The sequence below is a fragment of the Sinocyclocheilus rhinocerous genome, unplaced genomic scaffold (assembly GCF_001515625.1).
Source record: "Sinocyclocheilus rhinocerous isolate Xijiao unplaced genomic scaffold, SAMN03320098_v1.1 scaffold2560, whole genome shotgun sequence".
NCBI lineage: Eukaryota > Metazoa > Chordata > Actinopteri > Cypriniformes > Cyprinidae > Sinocyclocheilus > Sinocyclocheilus rhinocerous.
Window position 1 is genome coordinate 173,906 of NW_015659005.1, and position 11,955 is coordinate 185,860.

At 40.4% G+C, this 11,955-nt stretch overlaps 2 protein-coding genes across 2 annotated transcripts in view; both read left to right on the forward strand.

Annotated features, from left to right (window-relative positions):
* LOC107723200 (nucleus accumbens-associated protein 1-like) overlaps positions 1-3,073 on the forward strand; it is a 13,551-nt gene extending 10,478 nt beyond the window's left edge. The window contains exon 6 of the mRNA XM_016531754.1: positions 1,649-3,073. Within this exon, the coding sequence (XP_016387240.1) occupies positions 1,649-1,956 (308 nt within the window). The 3' untranslated portion in view covers positions 1,957-3,073. The remainder of the gene's footprint in view (positions 1-1,648) is intronic.
* A 6,456-nt stretch (positions 3,074-9,529) lies between these two features.
* Positions 9,530-10,862, forward strand: LOC107723203 (immediate early response gene 2 protein-like). The gene has a single exon (XM_016531757.1). The coding sequence runs from the start codon at positions 9,622-9,624 to the stop codon at positions 10,189-10,191; it is 570 nt and encodes a 189-aa protein (XP_016387243.1). The 5' UTR covers positions 9,530-9,621; the 3' UTR covers positions 10,192-10,862.
* The last annotated feature ends 1,093 nt before the right edge of the window (positions 10,863-11,955 follow it).

An 11,955-nucleotide genomic window follows, 5' to 3' on the forward strand; every position in this document is an offset into this window, starting at 1 on the left:
TTCTGTGTACGCGCATTGTCTGAAACGCGGCTCTCTGTGCGCGCTTTGAATGAGTGCGCTCAGCTCCGAATGTGCGTGAATGGTTTAAAACACTTGAATGTTTAAATCGGCAAGACTTTGAAACACGTGCAAACAATCAACTACGATCCGTTTTACCCCTACAAGCTAGTGAACAACGCAAATCAAGGAAGGAATTTTATATCACTGTTCAATAGATAGCTCGTCGGGCGGTGATACATTTTGGTAGCGATTTTGCGAGCCCTGCTAATGATTTCTTTCTTCTGTTGAACACATAATAAGATTTTTTGAAGAATGTTGATAACCAGACAGCTGCAGCTAGCTGTTTACTTTCATAGTATTGTTTTCATACTATAGAAGTCATTGGCCAGTGGCAACTGTTTGGTTACCAACATTCTTCAAAATATCTTCTTTTGTGTTCAACACAGGAAAAAAAAACTCAAAAAAAAAAAAAAACACAAAAAACTTGAGGGTGGGTAAATTATGACAGCATTTTCATTTAATTGAATTATCAATTTAAAGCCTGTTCACTAGGGGTAGGGGTGGGGGAAACGATACGGTATAGTATTGCAATATTTGTGTGCTGATGTTATATTGAGACAGAGACACCAAGTATGATTCTTTTATCAGGACCTGACTTAGAGTTGTGAGTATTGCGCTTAATTTTACAAGCTCCGTGCGTAATGCGGAAAAACAGATCAAATCAATAATGGAAATCTTTCTTTCAGACTGTAATTTTACAAACAGCACAAGTGTCTCGATGCTGCCCCATCTCTCTATAATGCTCTCTCATTCTAAATATATCTCTATATATGCAAAGAATATAGAAATACAAAGACAGTTCATTCTTATACTTATGAATAGGAGAAACTGCATCGAGCAATATGGCGGAATAGTCCCGCCTTCTAAATGAAAGACCCAATTGCTGATTGGCTTGTCTAGCCTGAAAAATAAGCTTTTTAAACACTATTTGAGCATTAGAAACAACATTCATGGGGCAGTTTATTTCAGATTTTGTTGCTGATTTGAGATACGCAATTTAATTGCGAGTTCAGAGAGCAGTTTTTGAGATTTCAGGATTCCCCCATTTATTTATTTATTTTTTTAGATAGGACTTGGTCTTGTATGAGCTGCCCAGAGACGTTGCAAATATGGCCGCCGAGTGAACAGACTTTCCTTGAAAGAGACTTTGATATATGTTATCGCATTAGTCAGCATATCGCAAAATGTTTAAAATTGCAAAAAATATTGAATCGTGATAATATCGTGTTGTGGGTCCTTTGGTGATTCCAACTCTTACTGTTTGAAACAAGTATGATAACTACAACTATGAAGTTTTGATAATTAAACTTAATTCTGCGAGAACGGGGAAGTCCACTCTGCAACAATGACAAAGAGGAATGATAATGTTGTAAACGCGTTCAAAATCATTTTTTATCCAGCTTATAAATGATAAAAACATTAACAGCCAATCAGAATCAATCCGGCACCAGAAGACATACCTGAGCACATGCTTCTAATAAACAGAAAGTTATCATGCGTTGGTGTGGGTGCTGAAGGCTATCTGTAATAGTTATGGTTCTTGGTGTGATCGGGCCTTTAGAAATGTCTTCTTCCCTTATGCCAACAGTTTACTGCCAGAACTTTGCCACCAGCTTTAAGGAGAGCGAGATGAACGCCATCGCGGCGGACATGTGCACTAACGCTCGGCGCGTGGTGAGGAAGAGCTGGATCCCCAAGCTGAAGCTACTGATGGCGGAGGGCGATGCCTATGCCAATTTCCTCCCCGACAGCATCAAGATGGAAGCGGACGGCCTCAGCGGTGAACCCGCCTTCGAGACGGCAAGCCTGGAGGGCGGCGCTTCGGTGGAGACTGGAGGATCCTCGGGCGAGTCTCTGCAGGGTGGGGGCGGAGACAACGGCACTTTGTTTCAGTGAGCGACCCGGCGAGGAAAGCCCTGCCCCATCCCCTCTGCTGCCCCACCTCCTACCCGCCTCCCACCCCGCTGCGTGACTCTGGGCTCTGCTGCTTCTGCCTGGGATGGGAAAGGGAGAGTCGGGTAGGAGATTGGAGGAGTTTGCACGGTCTAGCGTCGGGAGGAACACAAGGGGTTGATGCCAGGGGCGCCATTTTCTTTTCAATCATTTTTGTTTTTGCTGAATAACCCTCTTTTGCACAGAAGATCCCCTTTGCCTCCATGCTCGGCAAGTAAATCTAGTCACCGATGCTATAGGAATGCGTAATTAGGACCAGGAAAAGTTCTTGCGACCGGAGGTCCGAGGTTCCCTGATCTCACTCTACTGAATTTGAATGTATTCGTGATTTTGTAGCACCTGGCTATGTCAGACTAGCCGATTGTATTTGGCCCAGGAGAGAGACAGGACAAATGCCTGTCATAAGATCTGAAGGAACAGCAGATGGAGAAAGTAGTAGGGAGGAGAGGAGAAAGAGAAGTAGGTGGCATATTCTGTCTCTCGGTCTGTCTAAAACGGAAAGAATCTGATATCCTCCTCTCCTTCCATTCCTCCCAAAATATATGTGGGATCTTAGTCTGCCACGTTCTTTGTTTTTTATGTCGCCGTTTTCTCCTTTCCCCTTCTACTTGTTCCACTGGGTGTGATTTATATGAATCCAGAGTTGAAAGATGATTAAGGACTGTAAAGGATAAAAATATATTTATCTGCTCGCACCTTTAGAGCTCAAGAGAGAGGGATTGTTTTAAAATCTCTTTTTGTGTTTTTTTTTTTTTTTTTTTTCTTAAATGTTTCTCAAGAGACACCTTGTTGTTGGGCTTTAAATGGAAATAGTGAGAAAACAAAGGACTATTTTTGCATAAGGATTATCTTGCAGACTGGTGCTTGGCTTGTATCTCGATCACGATCGTGTCCATAGCTGAATTCGATTGGCCATTTTGACCAGAGATGTACAATTTGCGTCTCTCGCCGATTAAAGGGGTAGTTTATCCAGAAATGTAAATTCTGTCATCGTTCCCTCACCCCCATCTCAAACCAAACACAAAAGAAAAGTGTTTGTTTTCATTCACTGAAAGGCCAATGGGGTTCAGTGTTGTTTTGGACCCCGTTGACTTTCATTGCATGCACATAAAAGTGTTCTTTAAAAATATCTTCTTTTATGTTCCACTGAAGAAATAGTCATACAGGTTCGAGAAGACTTGAGGGTGAGTAAATTATGGCCGAATTGGATAAACTATCCCTTTAAGAGAAAAGAAAAATTGGGTAGGACATAAAAACAAAGTGTTTTTAGTCCGTAAACCTTTTTAGCTTTCTTCCCCCCCATTATCGCACACAAACACGCTTTTACAGCCCAGGGGGGTGGGAGGTTGTGCTTCTTATTGTTAGTCACTTTACTGTCTTAAGGTTCGGGCCTGACTTTGTGTGTGTTTGGGAGCGGAGGAGGGTTTACATTGCCTGTGTCCCAGGAGAGGAGGAGCAGAATGATTAAGTCTCTTCATGTTGCCCATGTCCCTGTTTGGGCAGCTGTGTGTGTGTGTGTGTCTGTCTGTGCTCACTTAGGCAAGCATGTCTGTGTCCGCACAAGTCACCATCTGTATACATTCCTTGCACATAGTTGGCACTGTGTGTTTGCATGTAGGTGATGTGTTGAGTCGGGGATTTAGGGGTTATGTGCCGGAGGCGTCTCATACGGATGCTTTTAAGGAAATTCGGCCGTCTGAAAGTTTGCCGTAACCCGTGAACTTTTGCATATCCCAAATTTTCTTCGGGATTTGAATGGGATTGCATGTGATGTCTTAATGTGTGCTCAGGCATGGGTTTTAAACACACATGCCTCACGAAAACAGAAATTCGATACTGTAGGCTATTTTAATATTTCATGCCCGAGTTATTAGGCCGTGCGTGTTTGTATAAGTCGTGTTTTTTCGCGCGTCTGATCTCCTGGGACACATACATTAGCCGCCCCTTTTCTGACAGAGGAAATGGACCTCTTTGCACCTTTTCGTAGACTGAACTAGAGCTTTTTGCACCTTTTTTGTAGAGAGTGGTGGATTGTGCACCTTTTTTGTAGAGTGTAATCGATGGTTTTTGGACTAAACTTCATGGATGTGTATGTGTCGGTATCTGGCCCGGAACAGAATGCACCCCTGCGTCTGCGGCCAGCCGTGCTGAATACTGATGTAAATATCGAAGAGACTATTGAACAGATTTTGACCACGTTTTTAACAGGTCGCTCGTCTTTTTAATTGATGGCTTACATTAGGTATTTCACCCCTCTTGTTTTAGCTCATGTTTTTATTTCATTTCTTTTATTTGCATAACCAAGTCTGGCTTACCTGCTGTTTGTATATCTGGAAATTGTAGTTTTGTTTTGTTTTCTGGCTTAAGAGTCGTAGCAAATAAAGTGAACTCCTGGCAAGTTTACTACTTAAATGCAGTCTGGTTCAGGTCTGACCGGTGACCTCATTTCTTTTTCTTTTCTTTTGGACCAGAAAACAATAATGCCTCTTGTGTAGAAATGTATAACATTCGAGAAGCCTGCAAAATCAACATCTGGTAACGTGCATGCATCCATTTCCTTCTCCGTTTTATTTCTCCATTCTTTTAGCAGACCACGTGTACTGTATTTACTTTTCAACTACTACTAATTCAAGGTGAAAGAGTTGACTTGCCAAGTTTTTTAAGGATACAATATAGAGTTGTTTGACTGATGATATAGAGTACTGAGTATTTTTTCATTTCTTTTTATCGACTAAAGTGCTGGGAAAGTGGGGGGCCATGGTGAGGGATGTACTGGTGCTATGTGTGCTATTCTTTAGATGTTAAAAACCTGCTGGGTCACTGGTGCCTTTTCAGGAGGACTGCAGGAGACGAACTGCGTGTGTATCTGGGTGGGGCGCGGAGCGGCGGTGCTCGTCTCTCTCCTCTCTCGCCAGCTATGACTGTGCCAGTGTTTATGCGTCCTCCATTTTGATGGCACAGATCACATATGCTGCATGCGTCGCTGGAGAGGAACCGCTGTGTCCATGCGCCACCTGCTGTCTGTGTGTTGTTACTGCAGCTTAGATTTACTACTTACAGTCAACACCAGGGGGTGGCATGCCTGAGAAAGATGACTCTTGGTGGCCACAAAAAATGGCCTTTCTCTTACTAGGAAGTTGAAGGTGATGTGTAATTTTTTTCATTGTTAAAATGCTACAAGTAAGCCATTTGAAGGTTGATTTTTATTGTTATTTCCCCCCAAAAGGCGTAACACTGTGGCTCTGTGGCGCTATCAAAAAGTTGCTCTGTTTGTTTGAGCATCACAACCAGCCCAAAAGAGCATCTACCCACGGCGCAAGTTCGAAATCATTATTTTTGTGATTTTTTTTTTCGTTTTAAATTACACACTTCACCTTTAAAGGATTTTTCCTTTACTTAGCCTCGCCTGGTATGAAAGTGGGAATGAAGGGACCAATGTTGATCAAAAAAGGCCGGGATGTCCATATCACGCCGCCTATCTGTCTGCTCTCTGTGCCCGAGTAAAGCACCTTTTTCCTGGGGTTTGCGTTCGTAGACGTGCTCCTCGGCACCTTGCAATTCAGTCTGACTGTGTCACGGAGCGCAGAGAGCAGATAGATGGCGGACGCCTGAGTGGGTGGAGAAAGAGCGTGAGAGTTTAACTGCCCATAAGTCTTGTCATTCTTCCTTGTAGCACAGTTTGTTGGGTTACTGTGCATTGTAGATCATTGTGAATCTGTAACCTGGTGGATCGCTGACAGCATGCCAGAGAAAGTACGGAGCGATGTATTAAACATTGAACTCTTTTATAAACGGTGACTGTCTTTCCTCTCTGCAAAAAGGCAGAAACCAGGTCCGTCTGTTCTGGAGCGACGGACTGGCTGTATTTTGCAGGCTTTCCTTTGGCTTGCAGTTTTCGCTACGTTTTTTTGTCAACCTAAGCCTCTTTACCCAGAATGCAGCACTGCTATTCCACTCTAAATAACAGACATACCACATAAAGATACTCTCACCTCTTTCTCTGCGTGTTGCGTTCTCTTCCAGCACACCCCAACACTCTGCTTTCAGTCTTTCCCTGAAATGAGATGATGATTATGATTAACCCAACTTTGCAAAAAAGTTGCAAAGTTTTTACTTTGGTAAAGTAACGTGTGACAGCCGGACAAATTGGCGTCTGGACTTTGTATCACGAATTACAGAGAAATACAGACAGGATAGGGGATGACATCAGCTCGCTTGAACACTCAAAACAACAAACCTTCTTTTACGATGCAGTGTCTCACTTTCTATGAATACATCCCTATACAAATCTATATACTGTATATTACATAGAAGCACTAATGAAGTTTGATTGTTAGTCGTGCACTCTCAGCATGAGTTGTAACCCATACCCAGCTGTGCTCATGCAGTGACCCTGTAACGCCAGTGCTCATCCACTCCATTCTGTCTGTGTTCAAAGTGCCAATAACTTTGTGAATCCCTAACTGTGACCCAATATTATCAAAAGTAATTGCACATTAACTACTGTAAAAAATGAGTAAGAGAAAAGTCAAAGGATACAGCTGAATATCTTAATAAAAGTTTGTAACAAAGGATTGTGTCTTTGACTGTTTGTTTGTGTGTTAAAGCAATTCTCAACTTTTTTTCTCAACTATGTAGGCCAGTAAAAAAAAAACTAGGAATGTCAATAGATTAAAATAATTGTGCTTTGTTCTGAACTGAACTGTATGATGTCAGTTTGCATGTTTTACATATTGATTCTACACTGTGGGAATATATATATATAGTGCACAGCATAAATGAGTACACCCCCTCTGAATAAATATAAAATATGGATTTTCTTAATGATCACTAATATAATTAATATGATTCATAGAAAGATGGCAAAATTGAAACATATTAAACATATACTTAATAAAAACATCTAAATATATGCCGATATTTTCTGTAAGATAAGTAAATTAGCCAATTTTGTATAAATGAAGGATTGCAGAAATGAGTACACCCTAGATTTAATTCAGAAAATGTATAATATTCTAGTACTTAGTATGTCCTCCATGACTCTTAAGTACACTGCTCTGACCCTTCTTGGCACTGAGTGTACAAGTTCATGACAAATTTTCACATCTGTGCTGTTTAACTCCTGGAGGACGACCTCCTTGAATGCTCTGGTCTTTAATGAGGAGTGTTGCTCAGCTCGTCTCTACAGAATCTCTCACAGCAGCTCAAGAGTGTTAAGATTGAGTGAAATACATGTCCACTGAAGGATTTTCACCTTGGGAGAATGAATATATTCACTGTAAGTAAAGAGTAATTGCTGAATTTGTTAAGTTTTAGAGGGGGTGTACTCATTTATGCTGTGCACTGTGTATGTGTATATATATATATATATATATATATGTATATACTGTATGTATCTCAATAACTATACTTTTTACATTTACTTGGGAAGCAAAATGACGTGAGATTTGAAGTCTTGTTTTTTGAAAAATACATCAAAATGTTGCTTAAAACAAGAAGGAAAAAAAGATCTGGCAATAGAGGAAAAATAAAGAAAAATAAACTTAATATATTAGTCTTATTTTCTGGAGAGAAAAAAAAAAAGATGTTTTTTGTTCAGAAAATAAGAGGTATTTGTACTGGAAAACAAGACAAATGTACCGAGTAAGAAAATAATTTTAGCCAAGTAACAGCTTTAGCATTTAAAGGTAATAATAATTATTATTTTTTTTTATTAATACTTTTAAAAATATTTTATTTTATTATTTTTAATAATACTTTTAAGACTTCTTGCAGCCCTCGGAAGTCTGGTGAGGCCACCTGAGAACCATTGTGTACATAGTAGTATGTTTAACATAATGCACTCTAACTGCAGTCTTTCTGGAGCGAGTACACTTTGACTAAAAATGGAGGTCTTTCCTGAATCCAACATTATGTAAGAATTCAAACTAATAATTTACATTTTGGGAAAGTAAATATTGAATGTCAAATAAAATTTTTATTTTTAAGGCACAGGACTTGCAAAGGTTTACTGTCTGCAGCCAACACTGCACAACACTTACTATTAAACTGGAGCCAAGCGGATATATATATATATATGTACCCAGTATTTATACTCAAAATTAATCAAACTAATCAAGCTCAAAATGGAATATTCTAATTTTTTGAGATACTGAATTTTTAATTTTCCTAAGCTGTAAGTCGTAACCATCAGAATTAAAACAAAAAAACTCTTGAAATATTTCAGTTTGTATACAATGACTCTAGAATATAAGAAAGTTTGCTTTTTTGAATTAAATTACAAAAAATAAAGAACTTTTCCATGATATTCACATTTTTTGAGATGCCCCTGTATATATATATATATATATATATATATATATATATTATCTTACAGCGAGACTCTTACCTCAAAATAACTCAATGAACTCTTTCCTTATTATATCAGGCTATTGTGTATTATCATGCAGACCTTGGGTGGTTATTGAGAGCTTTTACTGAGATCTAACCACAGAGAAATGTGTGCTTATGCAGCCTTTCTTCATACAATCTGCAATCCAGAAACTGAGTTTGAGTGCCCTTTTTTGACATTTCGTTATTTGTTTTATAAAATGGCCTTGAATAGATCCACTGCCTCTAATACAACACTATGTTGTATGAATAAAAAAAGGTCATTAGCATATCTCGTCTCGCATTCGACATTCACTCTGTAATATTATAGTTCCTTCCACCAAACCACTAAACGGAATGTAGACTGAATTCAGAAAGAAGAAACCCCTTTGGGAAAGCAACATTCAAACAACACCTGGGAATCTGTTCGATAAAATTGTGCTGTACGTTTAACGCGAAAACAGCTGGATACAATCCGTAAATGGGCAGAGGAAGTTTGACGCGCCCATGTCTTGTGAGGTTATTGGCTATGACGAAATCGTTTGAAGCAAATATTGCAACAGGAAGTAGCCCGAGCGCGCCCCCGCATCATAGGTTTTCCACAGAGCGGACCAACTAGCGGATGTTCCTTATATGGGCATAAGAGAATGAGGAAGCTAACAATATCCATGAGAATCAAAGTGTCTATTAACCCAGGCTAAAAAAAAAAAAGGACAAAAACTTTGTCATTGTGTTGAGTAAGAATAGAATAGAATAGAATAGAATAGAATAGAATAGTTAAAAATTACAATATTCAAAGTGTCATTGTGTTGGGTAAGATTATAATATGATATATTTTCATTAAAAATAACATTACTCGAAATTAAAAGTACCAATAAAACAATCATGTTATTACATTGGCATTGAGTTATTTCAGTTTTTCCCTTTTTAAAAGGTCATTGATAGTCGATGATTAATTTAGTAACTAATCACTAATCATCAAAAACCCCTCTGACAGATTACACCAGAAACAGAATGATACACGTTCTGACTTATTTCCTCAAACAGAGTCATGGGAGGAGCCAGAGTGTCAATCACAGCCGCATACGTCACCAAAACTATATAAAGCCCGCTGTCTTTACGCTGAGGTTTACTTCGGTGAATGAAACGACAGTGAAAGTGACCTGAGCTCAGGGGAAATTACGTAAACAGTGCTTGTATATATATATATTTTTTAAGTTAATTGAATAACTAAGAACAATGGATGTCACAGCAGAGGCCAAGCAGATTATGGTCCAGGCGTTGAGTAAAATATACAGCTCGCGCACGCAGCGCGGTGGACTCAGTCTCCACCGGAGCCTGCTGTTGACGCTCGTCATGAAATCTGCAAGGGACCTCTACCACTCTGCCCGGCTGACAAGCGAGAAAAAGGGGCAATCTGACACACACGGTGTCACAGAGAGCACAGCACAAGCAGAAGAGCCCATGGACATAACGAGCTCCACGACTACAGCCCTGCGCTCGACTGAGACACAGGCTACCGAGGATGGGCAGAGGTCCGGACTCGAGGGTCATTCACAAGTACACGACCCCGCGGGACTCGCAGTGGACAAAGAGAACTGCAACCCAGCCGGAATGGACCGTCACTCTAGAAAGCGGCGGAGCAAAGCAGCCACAGACCCTGACTTCCTACCATGCAAAAAAGCCAAACTGGAGTTCGCGGAGGTCAGAGGAATTCTCCAGGAGACCCAGAGTAACTCCGCCAACTGCGGCAGAGCGCTGGACTCACTGTCACTCGTGCCTATGCCGAGAACTATTGTCACGTTTTGAAAAGACTATAACCGCAATGGCACAACACAAGGACAGTAGAGTGAACACTATTGAGGGAAGCGTATTGTGGCGCGTATCTGCTGCCGAGTTCCTGCTGGAGTATTCAGGGCACTTGACTGATGTGGAGAAGTTAGTGGGTGATTACTCACAGTGGAACAATGTGACAGCCGATTACTCATCGGAGAGCAGGTTGTTTTGGAAATTTGTGACTAATGGTGCTTGTTCAACCCGTGTTTCTCTGATTCAGGACGTGACGCGGTACTATTACTTCTACGAGAAGTGTGACTGAGAGAACTTCCACGAATATTCATGTTCATAACTTTATTTTCTATTTATTTATTGACCAAGAATGGTTTCTGGTTGTTCTGTGTGTGTGGTTCAGACTGTATTCGTCTAAGGTGCTGTCAGGATTGGCCAGTCATTACACTGACTGGGATTTTTTGTGGACTTCTTGCTGGAAAATCCATATGTTTGCTGTGTTTTGGAACATTGTAGCTGGTTTCTTACTGGTCCAAACTAGTAGACCACCTCAGAAAGCAAACTATTGTATAACTAATTGTCAGGGATTTTCCAGCAGGTCAGCATGACATAAGCTACTACAAACAGACATCATGATGTTATGATGTACATCTACCTCACTTTTGTACAATAAAAGATTCTAAACCATCTCATTTCTGTGTGTGACGCATTTTGTTCAGACGTGTTTATCCGGGAAACGTTCTGACTGAGTCAGCTAGGCTTGCTGTGTGTAGTTGTATGTGTGCTCTGTTGAAAGTGTTCGCGGTCATGTGACCGGAGGTGCGGATTGCTTGCGGGCAGGAGGTGTTCGCAGAAGGCAGGATGCGGTGAACACATCAGGCCGGATGATCGCTACCGTCTCTTTTTTTTTTTCTCCACACTCCCACTTCTTTTCAACCCCCATAACCGGATCAGGATATGGGTAACAAAAGAATAGAAGCAGTAAAACGTTTAAGTCATTTACAGGTTATTAATGGACCATTAGCAACTGTAATTGAACCCAAACTTAACGCTTCTTTTATTTATTAGCCATCGACTTTATTCTGATTGCTTTCTCTATTTAAAGGCTACGCTTAAATTGTCCTAGTAGGCTATATGTGAATTGTTGAAAGTGTTCGCGGTCATGTGACCGGAGGTGCGGATGGCTCGCGGGCAGGAGGTGTTCGCAGAAGGCAGGATGCGGTGAACACATCAGGCCGGATGATCGCTACCGTCTCTTTTTTTTTTTCTCCACACTCCCACTTCTTTTCAACCCCCATAACCGGATCAGGATATGGGTAACAAAAGAATAGAAGCAGTAAAACGTTTAAGTCATTTACAGGTTATTAATGGACCATTAGCAACTGTAATTGAACCCAAACTTAACGCTTCTTTTATTTATTAGCCATCGACTTTATTCTGATTGCTTTCTCTATTTAAAGGCTACGCTTAAATTGTCCTAGTAGGCTATATGTGAATTTGTGAGTGTGTATTCAACCAACCTTACATCACAATGCTGCCATCCAAACCGCAATGAGCGAAATGGATACAAACCATTTTCGGCGGTTGAAGTCTGTTGAAGTTCGTCTTTTGGCGCCTTGAGCACAACTATCAACTTAGCAAATTGCTTATCTTATTTTATAAAACCCAATATTTATGTGAAGATATACATAAGTGATGCAGATTTACTAAATTGTTTACTATACTATAGCTAGTACAGTATAGTATATTGTTTCCCGCATCGTCACTAAATTGTTTACTATATAT